We start from the raw sequence: 17556 nt of genomic DNA, 5'->3' as shown, positions 1-17556 counted from the left end.
CTGTGAAGAAAGCTGAGCGCTGAAGAATTGATGCTTTTGAACTGTGATGTTGGAGAAGACTCTTGAGAGTCCCTTGGACTGCAAGGAGATCCAACCAGTGCATCTTAAAGGAGATGAGTCCTGGGTGTTCATTGAAAGGACTGATGTTGAAGCTAAAACTCCAATACTTTGGCCTCCTGATGTGAAGAGCTGACTCACTGGAAAAGACCCTGATGCTGGGAAAGATTGATGGCGGGAGAAGAAGGGGACGACAGAGGATGAGATGGTTGGATGGCATCATGGACTTGATGGACATGGGTTTCGGTGGACTCCGGGAGTTGATGATGGACAGGGTGGCCTGGCATGCTGCGATTCATGCGACTGCAAAGAGTCGGACATGACTGAACTGAACTGATGATTTAATGATGCTGAGCATCCTTTCCCTTACGTGTTGCTGTTTGTATGCCTTTGGAAAACTATTCAGTACCTCTGTCCATTTAAAAATTGGATTGTTGGGTTTTTTTTTTTTTTGCTGTTGTTGAGTTCTTTACATATTTTGGATATTAACCCCTTAACAGATATATGATTTGCAAATACTTTCTTTCATTCTGTAGGTTGCCTTTTCATTTTGTTGATGGTTTCCTTTGCTGTGCAGAAGCTTTTTAGTTTTATATAATCCTCCTTGTTTATTTTTGCTTTTGATGTCAAACCCTCCAAAAAAATTGTCTCCAGGACTGATGCCAAGGAGCTTACCCTCTATGTTTTCTTAAAGGGGTTTTATAGTTTCAGATTTACAGTGTTCAAGTCTTTAACCCATTTTGAGTTGATTTTTTTTGTGTCTGGTGTAAGATAGGTATCAATGCATAGATTTATTCTAAAGTGAACTTATACAGTTAAATGCTTAACTTTTATAAGGAAGCTTTGTGTCTGAGCTGAGAAATACTGGTGGACTTACAGTTAAGCTGAAATATTTAAAACCCTCTTAAGTGGACAAAACATGCAGAGATACCAGTCTTTTCCCTGCATGGGAGAGTTGCAACTCTGTCCTGTTTAGACAGCTCTGTGGAGCTCAGCCCTCTTAGGCTTCTGGGGTGATGTGATAAGAGCAATAGTGGTTTAGTGAGAAGGATTCTACTAGGAATCAGGGTCCTCTTATCCTACCTTTGTCACTAACTAGCAGGTAACCTTCAGTAGACCTGAATTCTTATTTGTAAAACAAGAGGGTTGTGCAAATTGGTACAACCTTTGGGTGAGCTTTTGGTCAATAACATCTTTTGTTTTGGAGTTACACTTCTAAGATCTTTCCGCAGCAATTAATTATAAATACAGAAGAATATTGTGTACAAAGATGTTCCTTGGAGAATTATTTAACAGTTGAAAACATTTAGAGATGTTATAAATATCCAACATAGGTGACTGATTAAGCACTTAGTAGAATTTTAATGTGACTCAGGGTGTTCAGAGACTGTATAATAACATGGAAAATATTCATAAAGTAATGAGAAAGTTCTTGTAGTTTTCTATAATGGATGTGTGTTATATTGGGGGGAAGACCCCAAAGGGATTTGTCCTAACAGCTCCTTGCTCTCGCATTTTGTGGTTCTTTGAATTAGTGGCAGAGGGGGAATCTCAGATGGACTGGAGAGGACAGGTGGGTTTGTTGTCTCTTCAGAATTATAGTAGAACTCAAACTGTTGCTATGATTAAAAATTATAGTAATATAGTGCGTCACTTAATATTCTTAATTTTCCAAAGTAATTTGGTCCTCATTTAACTAACTTTATGCTTATAAACAAACCAGATGATACTTTTGCTGTGGAGCAGAGTTTAGAATGAAGGATGAGCCATGCAGGGAACTGGAGTGCAGATAGAGGCTTGTTTAGAGACACTCATATGCTTTGCTTGTTTCTTGTAGCTCCTGCTCTCTGGTTTGTCTTTTTTAACCAGGTCACAGGTGACTTCTTTTGGCCTGACAGTTGTATGATATGCAGGGCATTCAGCTCCACCAGAAAGCTTGCGAGTCTTGTCATCAATGGGGACTGTTTTAGAGTAGTCAGACAAGAGGAGGCAGAGAAGGATTGTGGAGGGTGTGGCTGTGGTCCCTCCTTTTAATAATGTGATTGTAATCTAGTGGTCTTGGAGAAGGCAATGGCACCCCACTCCAATACTCTTGCCTGGAAAATCCCATGGACGGAGGAGTCTGGTGGGCTGTAGTCCATGGGGTCGCTAAGAGTTGGACACAACTGAGCGACTTCACTTTCACTTTTCACTTTCATGCATTGGAGAAGGAAATGGCAACCCACTCCAGTGTTCTTGCCTGGAGAATCCCGGGGATAGGGGAGCCGGGTGGGCTGCCCTCTATGGGGTTGCACAGAGTCGGACACGACTGAAGTGACTTATCAGCAATCTAGTGGTCTCAGAGGAGAGAGGAGCCTGCAGAGCCCTGGTGGCTGGCTCTGATGCGAGGCAAAAGAACTAGTGAGCTGTTTATCCACAGTCTTCTCCATTTTGAGAGGAAAATGTTACTTTTTCTTTACACCCTTATGTGGTAAAGGACTGTGTTTCGCTTCGAGTTATTCCAGATTTGTCCCTGTTAATGAGAACACAAGTTAGACTCCCCCCGAGAGCAGGGGTTGCCAGGAGCTGTTTGCTGTATCCTTTTCAGCAGTAAAACATTGGAGGGACAATTATTTCCAATGACTACAGCTCTTTTTCATACCATGGACCTACGTTCTTCCCCACATTGCCCTCCTGGTCTTTAGGCTGTTGGAGAAGCATAGTTTGGACTTTATAGTTGTTACAATTTGGTATCTAGTTACTGTGGCGACTCTTGGAAAATTCATTTGTGTCGTCCCCCCCCCCCGCCCCCCCCCCCCCGCCCCCGTGACATTTCTCTTCTACTATGTAAAAGAAAAGCCAGAGGAGAAAACACAGTATCATTGGATATAGGAAATAACCAGAAAATTCTCTTGCCCATTCATCTATCCAACTAATATTTATTTGAGTACCGACTTAGTGTCAGACGTTGTGCTCTCTGAGTTAGAATAGTCTTGAAAGTGAGGTTGAATAACTGTTTTGTAGAACTTGAGAAAAGCAGGGCCACTGTTGCTTTCCTTTATTTTTTTAAAGATTCTGAGTGGTAATCTAAGTTTGGAAAGATGGAATACAAGAAATTTTATTATCTTTTAATTTAAACTTTATGTATCAATTGACGTTATAAATGCTTAATTTTTCTGTTGCCTCATTTGTCAGCAAATCTAATTTTTACTTCAGTCTGCTATATCTTTGTTCTTTTGTGTTTTTCATTTGGCTTTTCAAATATTTAGCACTAGTGAAATAGACCGGGCATCATATAGGGGTCTTCTTCCCACCCCACCCGCTGCCCTGGTGTGGTGAAGAACATGGGGATAACAGTAGCCTTGTAAAGTTTGAGTAGCATAATTTTAAATTAAGGGTTTTCAATATGGAGTCAATGAAATCTCTGAAATTATAAACTTAGGTATGTGTACCTTTTTGAGGGGAGGTCTATAGCTTTCCTTACATATTCCAAGGATTCTGTGACTCAAAAAAAAAGTTTAAAACTATTGCCCTGAATGGTATTTTAGTTACCTACATTTCTATTGGTAGAAAATGTATGCAAGTAAATTTTGCTTTGTTTTATCTTGAAAGTGAAAATGTTAGTTGCTCTGTCAAGTGACTCTGCGAGCCCGTGGACTGTAGCCCACCAGGCTCCTCTGTCCATGGAATTTGCCAGACAAGAATACTAGAGTGGGTTGCCATTCCCTTCTCCAGGAGATCTTTCTGACGTAGGGATTGAACCCAGGTCTCCTGCATTGCAGGCAGATTCTTTACCATCTGAGCCACTAGGGTTTTATCTTGGGCTTCCCTGAAATCTTATAAGAGGAATCTGAGGTGGACAGTATAGTTTTCTTTTCCTTTCCAGCTTCCTCTCCCCTCTTAAAAAAACATTTAATTCATTTGTACTGGTTCCACTGGAGTTTCCTAAAGTATTTTAGGTGAGATGATTGACTGTTTTGGTAACCCCCAAACAACTTTAAAATCTGAACCTAGAAATTCACTGTCAATGCTGAATTCTCAAACCAGAAGAGAACTTCATCTACAAATTTAAGTTTCTGAGCAGCTGAGAGATGGTGGCCTCAGTTACAAAAGATTCTTCTTAGGAATTCTTCAGGAGCAACTGAAGGAGTGAGGGAGAGGGTCTGGGCTGAGTTTCGTGGGCAGTGAGGATCTGGAGGCCAGCTGGCGTCTTGTTGCAGGAGAGAACAGAAGGGCGGAGAAGAGGGCGGCGTTTATACTCAGGAATTTTCCTCAGTTCCCGGCTTCTGAGGTGTGACTGGGCCAGGATAAGGATGTGTGTGAAACTTAATCTTTTTTTCAAAAAATAATTTTATTTATTTATTTTTGTCTGTGTTGGGTCTTTGCTGCTGCACGGGCTTTTCTTAGTTGCAGCAAGTGGCAGGGGGTGGAGGGGCTACTCTCTAATTGCTGTACGGGTTTCTCTCATTGAAGTGACTTTTCTTGTTGCAGAACATGGGCTCTAAGGTGCTCAGTCTTCAGTAATTGCGGCTCCCAGGCTATAGAGCACAGGCTCAGTAGTTGTGGGGCACAGGCTCAGTTGCTCAGAGTCATGTGAAATCTTCCCAGATCAGGAATCAAACCCGTGTCTCCTGCATTGGCAGGTAGATTCTTTAACCACTTAGCCACCAGGGAAGCCCCTGAAATTGAATCTTTAAAGAGTGTTGCCTATGTTCGATATAAACTTGTCCAAGGAGAATGGAAATTAAGCTTGAGATCTCTGAGGAAAGCGTTCAGACCTTCCCTCTCTTTTCTCAAGTCCTCTCTCCTTCTGTGCAGGTGGATGGAAGCATGCCTTGGGGAAGATCTGCCTCCCACCACAGAACTGGAAGAGGGGCTTAGGAATGGGGTCTACCTCGCCAAACTGGGAAACTTCTTCTCCCCTAAAGTGGTGTCCCTGAAGAAGATCTATGACCGAGAGCAGACCAGATACAAGGTGAGTCCTTCCCTGTGTGGTGCTTCAGTTTCCATAAAGCAGAGAGAGAGAAGTTTAGCATCCTTTATCCCATGAAAGAGTTACTGAGAAATACGTGGAAATGTCTTTGTTCCAAAAAAATAAAATGTCTGGCAGAGTGGAGAAAGTTCAGTGCAAAGTCAAGATATAGTAGTAAAAGAACTTGAGCTGACCGTATTCCTGGTGCAATTCTAATGAGTAATTTGTATAGAGAAATTTTCATGGTCCTTAATGAATTTTTTATTTCTTAGAAGGCAGAGGAAATAACTAGGGAAATTACTACCTTAATTTTAATCAAACTCTGAGGTTTGTTGACAAATTAAAAGCATTAAAAGCATTAGCAACTTTGGAGGGGAGAAAATCACCCCGTGATATTAAAGTTTAAGATAAGTAGGAAAGTGATCTGATTTCAGGAAATTGAGATGGGTGTTTGATTCTTGTGGCCTGGGACCCTCAAAAAGAGGACTACCATAAGTAATTTGGAATATTGACAAGGACCAAATTGCATTGCCTATAGAGTTTCTGTGGGGAGCTTTCCTAAGAGCTCTTGTCTAGAAAAGGGTGAGTGTAGAAGATAGAGGAAGATTGCAAAACCAAGAGCAAATGTGTGAAGGGTCAACTGTCAGAACTGGGTCAGAGCTGAGAATTAAGAATGAAGACAGAGTCAAGAGAGATTTTTGCTTTATGTTGAAATTTGAGGGAAAACGAGGAAAGTATAGATCTTAAGCCAAAATTAACATCCCAAATAGAAACTTTCCCTCATCAAAAAGCAAAGACTTGGGACTTCTCTGCTGATCCAGGAGTTAAGACTCCATGCTTCCACTGCAGGGGGTGTGGGTTCAATCCCTGGTCGGGGAACTAAGATCGCACATGCCACACAGTGCAATCAAAAAATAAAGAAAGAATATGCTAACCTCATTTAAAAATTTTTTAAAAAGCAAAGATTTATATGTGGAGTGTTAACTAAATAGTTTTTCTGAAGATACCTCCAGAGTTGTTCTGTCGAGAACCTACAAAATGTGTGCAGAACAGATAGACACGAGAGGCCTGGAGACTGCGGCAGCAGTAAAAGCAGTTAGCCTGCTCCTCTACCTGCCTTGAGAGTAAGGCTTCCTAAAAAACAATAGGCGCAGAGGTTTAGAGGGGGACGTTTGTATGTGTAGTATGAGAAAACCTCATTTGGGAGTATCTTCTGCCTTCCAGACACCACATTGAGTGTTTTATGTACATTTTCTCAGTTAATCTTTCTGACAGACATAAAGTAGATGTTAAAGATGGGTAACAGTGTCAGTCACTAAGTCATGCCCAACTCTTTATGACTCTATGGACTGTAATCTGCCAGGCTCCTCTATCCATGGGATTACCCAGGCAAGAATACTGGAGTGGGTTGCCATTTCCTTCTCCATGAAAGATGGGGAAACTCAGACTCAACAGGGTGAAGTGACTTGCCCAATGTCACCAATAGATGGCCACGTAAGGAACAGAAGCCAGAATAATTGAATTCCAAAGACCATGTTCTGTTGAGCACACCGTATTCAGAAGATTCTCCAGATGGTTCTTCACTGAGAAGAGCTGAGGTGTGGGTTTGGCTTCTAGGGATTAAATGTGAACGTATGCTAGAGATAGACCTCAAGTTTAAGGGGACCATGCGAAATCCTCACAGAGAAGCTTTTACAAGGAGAGTTTTTATTCAGTATTTGCTTCAGTATTGCCAAACAGGGCCTAATGGTCTTTTATTTGTTCTAGGCAACGGGCCTTCACTTCAGACATACTGATAACGTGATTCAGTGGTTGAATGCCATGGGCGAGATTGGATTGCCTAAGGTAATTTATGTGGTAGTCATAGTTCTGGCTTAGCTTTGGCTGTTTTGGCGTAACAGTTCTCATTCAACATATAAAATTATCCTCAATTGGTGTTTTTTATATATATATATATATTTGTGTGTGTGTAATTTTTTTTTTTTTTCTTTTTTAAATGCTAAAGGATCTCTCCAGTTTGTTTTAGGAATTAGCTTTGTTCTTTTTATTTTATATTTCTCATCCTGCTTCACCTTACCCTAGAGAAATTCCCTGTGATGTCCTTTACTTTTACTATACCAAATTATAAATGTTAAAATTCACATACCATGAGGGAATTCCTTGGTGGTCCAGTGGTTAGGACTCAGGACATTCAGGTTCAATCCCTTTTTGGGGAACTAAGATCCTACAAACCTTGAGGTGTAGCCAGGAAAAAAAAAATCACGTGCCATGAAATTCACCATTTTAAAGAACACAATTCAGTGGATTTTATTTGTTCACAGAATTGCTACATTCAGGTCTGACTTTAGGAAACATAAGGAAATATTTTAGAAACATCATTTTCCAGCTTTTGAATAACTAAATCTGTGGGGAGTATGAAGGGTTTATTTTATATTTCACACTGTGTAGGCCATGTAATGATGTTTACTTCTTATACCTGGTCTTGGTGACGCTGTAGTTTGTTTTTATGACAGCTTTACTGAGGTATACTTGATGGCAGAAGAGTGACACGGATTTAACTTTTACATCTTGAGTTTGGAATGATGGCTGTAGCTTTTTTTTTTTGGCTGCACTGAGTCTTTGTTGCTGCTCTTGAGCTTTCTCTAGTTGCAGAGAGCAGGGGCTACTCTCTAGTTGCAGTGTGAGGTTTCTTACTGTGGTGGCTTCTTTTGTTGCAGAGCACAGGCTCTAGGCATGAGGGCTGCAATAGTGCGGCATGTGGGCTCAGTTAGGTGGAGCTCCTGGGCTCTAGGCCACAGGGCTCAGTAGTTGTGGCACACGGGCTTAGTTGCTCCATGACAGGTGGAATCTTCCTGGACCAGAGATCAAACCAGAGTCCGATACATTGGCAAGCAGATCATCTGCTGCGCCACCAGGGAAGTCCATGGCTGTGCTTTTGATATGGGAGTAGGCATCTTTGAGCATTTTTGCTCCTGAGTTTGTTTAGTGCTGCTCTTAGTGAAATTGCTATCACAAATGTTGGGCTGCACCTCACAGGCTGGCAAGCCTTGTAGTTGCCCAGCTTTGAGACTAAAGGAAGAGCCCAGAGACAGTAACAGAGACATCCCTGGTTTATTGGATAGGGGATCTTTCATGTCTGGAGCAAGCTCTGGAGTAACACCCTGCCGTGGGTCGCAGACAGCAGGCAGAACATGGCAGCAGTCTCTGCTGTTGGTGGTGCAGATAGGGGGTTGTTTACCACTTACTTTGGCCCAGGGAAAGCAGCAGGGGAGCACGTCCCTCTTGGCCCCTCGAGCAGAAGTCTTCCTAGAAGTCTTCCCTTTGATAAACTAGCATTGTGGAGCCATTCTGATCTAAAGATTAGAACAGCCACTAGCATTTGCTGATCAGGCTGTACAGTTAAGAGGGAATGTCAGTCATCTGAATAGGGTATAGGTGAAGCAGGGACTGGTTGAGCAGGCGATGTACAGAAAGCAAGAGCATCACTGACCTGGGTGGTGATCATACAACCAGCTACACAGTCCTGCCTTGAATAGCCAGAGCGGCCATGATGTAGTATCACCGTTAGAGGCAAGGACAGCTTTTATTCCCCCCACCCCCACCGTCCTGTGACTTAAGAATTCTTCTAGGAATTTATCCCCACCACACCCCACAAGCTCACCATAAAAAAAAGAAAAAAAATTAGACAAGCACAAAAAAATATTGTGTAAGGCTTTCCAGCATTGCTTATGATGTAAAAAATTGATAGCAAACCACATGTTCCTTCACTCTGGGTATTGACCATGTTACAGCCCGTCAAATACTACTGCTGCCGTTGAAAAAGGATAATGTCATTCTGTATACCTAACTGTGGTGTGTTAAGTGAAAAATAAAATCAGGCTAAGATTATAAAAGTTTGTGTTCTGGCTTAGATGAGGTCACGATTTTTGTCTAAAAATAGAGTGTTCTTGGGAAAAATCCGCAGACAGAAATAGTTTTCATTTCTGTGTGATGGAGTTAAGGGGTGGTTTTCATTCTATTTATACTTTCCTGTGGAGTCTCAATTTTTGTAACCAAAGAAAGATTCAGAAGAAATGTAGAGTATCAGAAGGTGGCTGAAGCCACTGGGAAATGAGCGTTTGGCATTTTGCGGAGTGCTCAGCTCACTGTCGCACACACGCCTGTTGGATTGAGTGTAACGCAGAGCTGCGTCTTGGCTGAAGACTGCTAGCTTGTGTCCTCTTTTGTTCAGAGCAGATGCTGAAGCTCTCTTCCCTGCACTGGTACCTTTGAGAATTAAGCCCCACACATGTCAGGAAATGCAGTACGTCACGTTCTTTCAGCCACTAGGCCTTTCTGCCCACTTGTAACTTCCTGTTCCTGTTTTTTATATACTATGCCCAATGGGCAATGACAGTTTAACCTTTTTGAATGATACTAAGAGCTTTGTTAATAATTGCTCTTGCTAACAGTATTTTTACTGCAAAAATGCCTTTTTAATGATTTAATTTTATTACCTTTTTTGTTTACTAGCAGTAGTGCATTGTACTGAACTACAGTCTCGACAAACAGAATTCCCCAAAGGCTGTCAGAACAATTGGAGAAGGGAATGGCAACCCACTCCAGTATTCTTGCCTGGAGAATTCCCATGGCAGAGGAGGCTGGCGGGCTACAGTCCATGGGGTCTCAAAGAGTCGGGACACAGCTAAGTGACTGAGCACGTGGCTATTAGCCTTGCTCTGTAGGATTTAAGTCCAGAAGATTTCAGAGTAATGTAGACTAAAGATGCTTAGCCTAAAAAATGTGTTTTTGCCCATAATATAATGTGTGATCAATAATTGACAATACCTATATAGTATTTTTAAAAATTTATTTATTTTTAGTTGGATGATGATTGATTTACAATATTGTGTTGGTTTCTGCCATATATCAACACACACATAGTTTTATTGGGATGTCTTTCCTAATCTCTTTATGTGGTACATACAAACTAATTACAGAGACTTAATATGATAATTTTTCAGTTTTTATCCACTTGACTCTTTATTATAATTGGTGCTGTTTGCCAGCTCCTCCATGAAACATGTTATTGTTTTTGCTTTTTAAAATTGTTTTTAATCTGCCTGATAGTCCTCTGTTTTCTGCAGCGTTTCTACCTTCTGTGTCCTAGTGGGCATTCCTTAAGATGCAGTTCTGTTTTTAGCTACATTCTCTTATTCTCATGGTTTCAGTTGTTTTGAAGACTCTTTGCTTTACGATAAACACAGCGTCTTCAATTGGCTACTCGACATTTCTCTGTGGATAGCTTTCTGTCTCTTGGACTTTCTCGTATCTAAAACTAAACCTACCTTTTCTCCCAAGTGAACTTCTCCTCTGTGTAAGTGGTACCATGCCATCATTTTCCCAGCCATCCAGGCTCAAAGCCTTGGTTCCCTTGGACTCCTAAGCGGTCTTTCCCCAAGCCTTCCTCGGTTGCTTGCAGTGTCTGTTTTATCTGTTGAAACAGCCTCCCAGCCTGGTTTCTCCAGCTTCAGTCTCTTCACTATTCACTGTATTCTGTGTCTTGTCTACAGTCAGATCTTCCTGAGGCTCCATTTTTAGCTTTGGCTTCAAAGCTAGGACTTCTCTGAGGCCTGCATATCAAGTTCAAACTGGTCTGACTGTCAAAGTCCTCACAATCTGTCCTATCTAACCAACCTTGTTTTTCTATTACTTTCTAAAATGGATTCTGTAATATTTTGGGGGAAGAATGACTGACTTTGACCATGATTTTCACTGTTCAGGGGAAGACATTTTAGTCTTAGGAAATGAGCATATAAAGTTTTAAAAATTATCAAAAGAGGTGATTCTGGTACATCCCGTCTCTCTTTTGGAGCACAGTTCTTTCTTATTGGGAGCCATAGGTATTGTGGGAGTGGTGGTGGTGCTCACTCGTGTCCAACTCTGCGACCCCATGGACTGCAGCAAGCCAGGCTTCCCTGTCTTTCACTGTCTCCTGGAGTTGGCTCAAATTCATGTCCATTGAGTCAGAGATGCTATCTAACCATCTCGTCCTCTTCTGCCGCCCCCTTCTCCTTTGCCTTCAATCTTTCTCAGCATGAGGGTCTTTTCCAGTGAGTCAGCTCTTAGCGTCAGGTAGCCAAAGTATTAGAGGTTCAGCTTCCAGTGGATTCCTTCCAATGAATATTCAGGGTTGATTCCTACATTAGTAGGGTTGATTCCTTACATTGCTTATGATGAATTGTCTGTTCACCCTAATGAAGTTATTTGTGGAACACTGACGATCTTTTCTAATTGTCCAAAGTTTTACTTGTATTACTGATGGCTGGTGAATGATTAATGAAACCAAATGGATGCATACCTGAATCTACTTCTTTTATTTATCCTTAGATTTTTTATCCAGAAACTACAGACATCTATGATCGAAAGAACATGCCAAGATGTATCTACTGTATTCATGCACTGAGGTAATCGGGTTTTCTTGGTAGAATAAGCAGTATACAAATATAGAACACAGATTGGTAGTTGCCAGAGGTGGGGATTTGGGAGTGAGTGAAATGAGTGAAGGTGGTCAAAAGGTACAAACTCCCTGTTATAAAACAAACAGGTCCTGGGAATGTAAGGTACACCATGGTGACTATAGTTAATAATACTGTATTATGTATTTGAAAGTGGCTGAAAGAGTAGATCTTAAAAGTTCTCATTACAAGAAAAGAAACTGTAATTATGTGTAGTGATGGAAGTTAACTAGACTTACTATGGTGATCATATTATGCTATACACCTGAAATTAATGTAACATTATTATGTCAGCCATATCTCTCTGAACTATGCATTTCATTTGAGATATAGCCCCTTTCTTTTAAATTAAAATCTCTTAAAGTTATAAAAAACTATATATATTTGAAAACTTATTGTTTACCATTTTGTTTCAACCTGGTAAACTGAATTACAAAATACACTGTGTCTTTTTCTAAACTCTTTTTTCAATAGTGGAGTATAGCCAATTAACAGTGTTGTCATAGTTTTAGGTGAACATGAAGGGTCTCACCCATGCATATACATGTATTCATTCTCCCTCAAACCTTCGTCCCATCCAAGCCACCACATAACATTGAGCAGAGTTCCATGTGCTATATATACAGTAGGTCCTTGTTGGTTACCCATTTTAAATATAGCAGTGTGTACATGTCCATCCCAAGCTCCTGAACTATACCGTCCCCCCGTCTTTCCACCTCAGCAACCATAAGTTCGTTCTCTAAGTTTGTGAGTCTTTCTGAACATAATACTCTATGTCTTGATACTGATTGGTAACATAGTACCAGCAATTATCAAATGGTTGATTGATAATTTGTTTAGTTATCTAGGACCTTGACAAGTCATTTGTTCCTTAAATAATTTTTATGACAATGCAAATATAATAAATAGGAATTGAAACAAGGTATAACTTTTTTTTCTCAGTTTCATAGTAAATTTGGAAGATGACTTGATTTCAGGTCCTCAGCCCTTAGAAGGAACACAGTACTAAATTGGAGGGAGGAGGTGATCTGTCTGAGGGGAGGGATGGGAGGGGAGTAGGTGCTGGTAGTCTAGTATTTCAGAGTGGCTCAGATTTACTGGATGGCCATAGGACTAAACCAGAAGGTGATACAAGTGGGTGAGTATAAGAAGGAACATTGAGTATGAGATTTTCTTTTCTTTTCGCTTGGGCTCTTCTTTTTATATAGCATCCTGTATATGCACCTAATAAATGTTAATTGTATATATGAATGTAATGTTGTTGTTGTACAAGAAGCCTGCTGTCTCCAGTTTCTTGATCAAATGTGTGCCACACCCTGGATATCACTGAGATCAGCGTGAAACCCATAAAAGAGAGAATGTAACTGAGGGCTGGTAGACCTCTTGTGTGGACTGATGGATGCATTAACCCCTTCAGGGGTTCCCTCTCTAGGCTCTCTACCTTCTGGTCCATCTGTTATGCTGGATTCAGAGCTGTCTTTCCAAAACAGCCTTCATCTTACCAGACACTTCATAAAATGCTTTGATGATTCCTTTGTAGTGTCACCTCTAGTCGTTCCCTCCCGTGTATCTGAGCTCTAGTATCTCATGCCTTTGGTTCTGCTGTTCCTCTGCCTGAAATGCCCTTTTCTCCCTGGTTTAACCTATGCTCTTCCCCGGGTGCCACCTCAGAATCCTGCTGTAAGTATCTTCTCTTACTTTTTCCTTCTGAAGCAGAATTAGCTACTTACCATCTTTGTGCTCCTTTAGCATTTTGTAACATACCTCTCATTCCACTTATCTTACTTGTTACATTGTCCTCTGGTTATTCTTTGTGCTTGGCTATCTTGTGGACTCCTTAGGGGCAAGAAGTATTTCCTTTGTTTTTTATCTTTGTGTTGTTAGTACTTAGATGCCTAGTATATAACCACAATAAATGTGTGTGTCCAAATTAAACATTATAACAAATCTCCCTCCCTTTCTCCAGCCCAAGGGGGTAATTTGTGCCCTGTCAGTGAAAAAGGAAATGGTACTTTGTCTTTATCAAAGGGCTCTTCATGTTTGTCTCTGCTTATCCAGTCAAGTTTCAGTTCAGTTCTCACTTTCTTGGTGAAGTTTCTCCAATAATGACAGCTTTTATCTTTTTCTAAGCCTCTGGGTTTTGTTTGTTTGTTTTTTGTGTGTGTTTAGTTATATATTCCTTCTTTCATATCTTTTCTTCCTATTATATTTATTAGCATCTTAGTGACAGAAGTCATGCCTTACTTTTTTTTTTCTCTCAAAGGTACATAGCATAACGTTGGACAAACAATGGTAAAATGAGGATTTAAAAACATTGTTTAGGAATAGGTGATAAATCAGAGAATTTTCAGAATGTAGCCATTTCAGATGTATATGTCTGAGCTAAAATCAGATTAATTCTAAGTGTTGTGGTTGGCTCAGTGTCCCGTGAGGTCTGTCGATGTTGATAATCCTGTGAAGGTAGTACCCACCATGGATATCTGAAGTCGGCAGGCAGAGAAGCTAAGCTGGCAGAGTTCTTCTCTGCTAGGTCTGTAGCTACGACTCTCTGCCTTGTAACATGGGTCCCAGGCCCTCATATCCCCTGAAGAGAGACTGAAGAACTAACTGTGCCTTTCTCATGATGGAATCAGAATGAGAAAGGGAGGAAGCCTGCTATTGTTCTCCATTTCTCTTCAATAGGCAGTTCGTGCTTAGAAAGTATATACACAGCAGTGTGTCCTGGTTGGTGATTTACGATTTCTTTCCTCCCTTACAGTGTTTTTCCTGAGGGGTGGCTTGGCCACTCTTGATAATACGTAGAAGTATTTCTGAGTGCTTGAGGCTCTTGTTTACCCTCACAGGGCAGTGTTCAAGGCAGCTCCCTCACTTTACCTACCTGTTTTGGGTGAGGCACTCTTTCCCTTTTGGATCAACAGTGATAAAGAAGCATTATCTCCTTGTTTTCCCCCTTCCTGCCATCTGTTCCCCGCCTCCCTCCGCCCCCAGGTCTTGGCTGGTGTTATTCCTGAGGTAGTCACTGTACTTCAGTCAGACTAAATTACTCTTGTAGGTTACACTCCACTCTCAGATAAGACTCTACTTCTCCATTTTTCCAGATGTATTTGTATACTTCCTTTCCATTCCCTACCCACATCTTTATCTTTTTAAGAATTCACTTTGGTGTTAAATTGGCCCATAATCCTTTATCTTAAATTAAAAAAAAAACATGCTAAAAACTCTGTGAGTTTTGATTCAGTTCAAACTCATTTGTTGGCAAGATCTGATCAGTATTAATTGAGATTACTTAGAATGTATATCTACTTAATGTGATTATTCATATGTTTCTCTGCAGAAAAGGTAAATGTATTTGATTAGGGGTGCTTCCCCAAGACTTGTTGGGGGTGTTTTATAATGCTGCATACACTGTACAACTTTTCTGAGAAATCCTAAATTAATATTTGGCCCAGAGAATTTAGGTAAGGGATGTGGGCCTGTACCAGAGTCTGTTTCTTCATCAGCTGCTGTGTTGAAGAGCATTTGTTAGTGATCTTTGAGGTTAGCACAGTGATTTCTTTCATAGGTTACTCTATAGTCATTGATTTGTATTCCCTGATGGCTCAGACGGTAAAGCGTCTGCCTGCAACGCGGGAGATCCGGGTTTGATCCCTGGGTTGGGAAGATCTCCTGGAGATGGAAATGGCAACCCACTTCAGTACTCTTGCCTAGAAAATTCCATGGATGGAGGAGCCTGGTGGGCTATAGTCCATAGGGGTCGCAAAGAGTAGACACGATTGAGAGACTTCACTTTCACTTTCTTTCACTTTCACAGTCATTGTTGATAATCAGAATCCAGATAGGCTGACACAAGCTTCTTCTCCTCATTGCTATAGAGTATAACTTAAATAGGAAAAAAAAAAAGAAAAGAAATCTGAACTCAATTACAGGCTGATTGTGATAGGTAGCTGATAGCTTATTTGTGAAAGCAAGCACAGGAGGCCAGGAATAAAAACTGAAAGTGATGTTTATTGTTAGGATTTTTTAGTTTTAGCTGTGAGGTTAAGTGCTTTTGAGGCTGAATAAGAGGACCCAAGTGGCCATTATGATTCCATTTATATATCCAGCATGTCCTTAAAATATTCCTAATAATTAAAATGAGATAAAAGCGAGATGATGCCCATCTGCTTTCGGCTTCCCTTCTCTGCTTTTTACAGCAACTGGTGATAGCATTGTGACGCCTTTGATCATCACTGAAGACGTTAGGAACTCACTCTTGTTGGGGCTGTGAAAGTAACATGCTCAAGCTTTTGTTGAAGTGTGGCAACCACTGTCATGTTCTACAGTAGAAATAAAAGAGGAAGAAGTTTCTGGAGAAAAATATTTTTACTAATTTAGAATGCAGATGGAACATACTCTACAGGGAAAGTACATGAAGAAGCATATTACATGTCCAGAAAGTTATTAGCTCTTTGACTTTGGAAACTGTATTGAATAATGTAAAATCTTTGGGGAGAGAAACTTTATTTCCATCTCGAGCATTTTATTGTAAAGAAAAGCCCGTAATTGTATATGTATCATTTGTATTTGTACTTACCTGAGAAAATGATTGGTTATTGTGGATGTATGTATTCTAATATGTTTTCAGAATACTTGATTTTTTTAAGATTATGCATTTGGGTTTGTCTTATACAGTTTGGATGCTGATCAGTTTTGTGAATGCAGTGTACGTGATACATGTTTGTATTTAGATAACATTGAGATGTAGAGATGATCTGCAAATGCTGTAGGCTACTCTGTTGAGTTTGTGGTTTGTTTCTTAGGTATTTTTTATTTCTTCTCATTACTGGACTGTCAATGTCTTGCTCATGTTAATCCCTGTGGAGTGGTTTTCTGATCTAATTTATTCTGAGCTGGTAGAGCCTTAGTCTCTGGTTAATCTGATTCATATTTATAGACATCCATCCATCTGTGAAATATTGATTATTATTTATTAATATATGTCAGGCTCTGGGTAGGCCACTGGTAAACAAGACTTTTATTGACCCTGACTTCATGGAGCTTAGAGTCTAGGAGATTTTTATTTAAAGAGTAAAGATTTATGATATATACTTTATGTAAAACTCTTAAATTACCTGAATTAAACTCTTCCACCAGTAATATGAATTCAGCTTAAGTAAGATTTGCTATCTGAGTCATTTTCATGAGACTTTTCTAAAATGTCTTTTTACTTAAAACTTAATGATCATAGGAAGTTAAACAGAAGTGAAGAGATTTCACTTATATTTGTTATATTAACATTTATATTAATGTCTGATTGCTTATTGGATTTTTCCTGGAGCTAGGACTTAAACTTCCGTCTCCTGATTCCCAGCCCAGTGCTTTTTGCATTATATTATGTGACTTTTAAGGACCTCCTTGTTATATAAAACTAAAAAAGGCTCTGAGATAAAGTATCATAGCTGCTGAGTATAATATGGCAGAGTCCTGGGAGTCTACGTGTTCAGAATGCTTCTGTTCTTTATGCTGGTTTTCCCCTTTGACTTTAGAGCAGCAGAACATCCAGCTGGGAGTCCTGACCCTTTTGCGTATTATGTCTTCTAGTTTGTACCTGTTCAAACTAGGCCTGGCTCCTCAGATTCAAGACCTGTATGGAAAGGTTGACTTCACAGGTAAGAAGTTCCAGACCTGGCAGGAAGTGCTTGATTTATGTGGAAATAGCCTGGAGAGTCAACTGTACCAATCTTAAAGATGTGGGGCTTTAGAAACACTGTGCCAGCAGAGGTTAAAAAAAAGCACGAGGAACCTGCTTCTCCTGGTGTGGTGGAAGGAACACAGGACTTGGGGTTTCAGGCTCTGTTCTCTTGGTTATGACATGGTGTGCTTGAGAAGTCTCTGTTTTCTTATATCTAAATTAGAGAGAATATTAACATCTAATATTAAATGTTCACGTACAGTGAAAAAAACTTTATGACAGTCTTTCCCTTCCCCTTCCAGTGAGCACCATTTGTAGGCAAACGAAGTGGTGGTGGTGGGGGCGGGGCGGGAGGTGAGATGATACAACGATGACAATTT

The 17556-nt window shown here is 40.4% G+C and overlaps 1 protein-coding gene across 1 annotated transcript in view; it reads left to right on the top strand.

The window, feature by feature from the left end:
- The window catches only part of IQGAP1 (IQ motif containing GTPase activating protein 1), a 107062-nt gene that overhangs the window by 34952 nt on the left and 54554 nt on the right, over nucleotides 1-17556 (top strand). Inside the window, exons 3-6 of the mRNA XM_070775164.1 lie at nucleotides 4855-5011; nucleotides 6776-6853; nucleotides 11378-11454; nucleotides 17086-17153. Of these exons, the coding sequence (XP_070631265.1) occupies nucleotides 4855-5011; nucleotides 6776-6853; nucleotides 11378-11454; nucleotides 17086-17153 (380 nt within the window). The remainder of the gene's footprint in view (nucleotides 1-4854; nucleotides 5012-6775; nucleotides 6854-11377; nucleotides 11455-17085; nucleotides 17154-17556) is intronic.

This window comes from Bos indicus, chromosome 21, assembly GCF_029378745.1.
Source record: "Bos indicus isolate NIAB-ARS_2022 breed Sahiwal x Tharparkar chromosome 21, NIAB-ARS_B.indTharparkar_mat_pri_1.0, whole genome shotgun sequence".
NCBI lineage: Eukaryota > Metazoa > Chordata > Mammalia > Artiodactyla > Bovidae > Bos > Bos indicus.
This window is presented reverse-complemented; position numbering and strand designations above follow the sequence as displayed.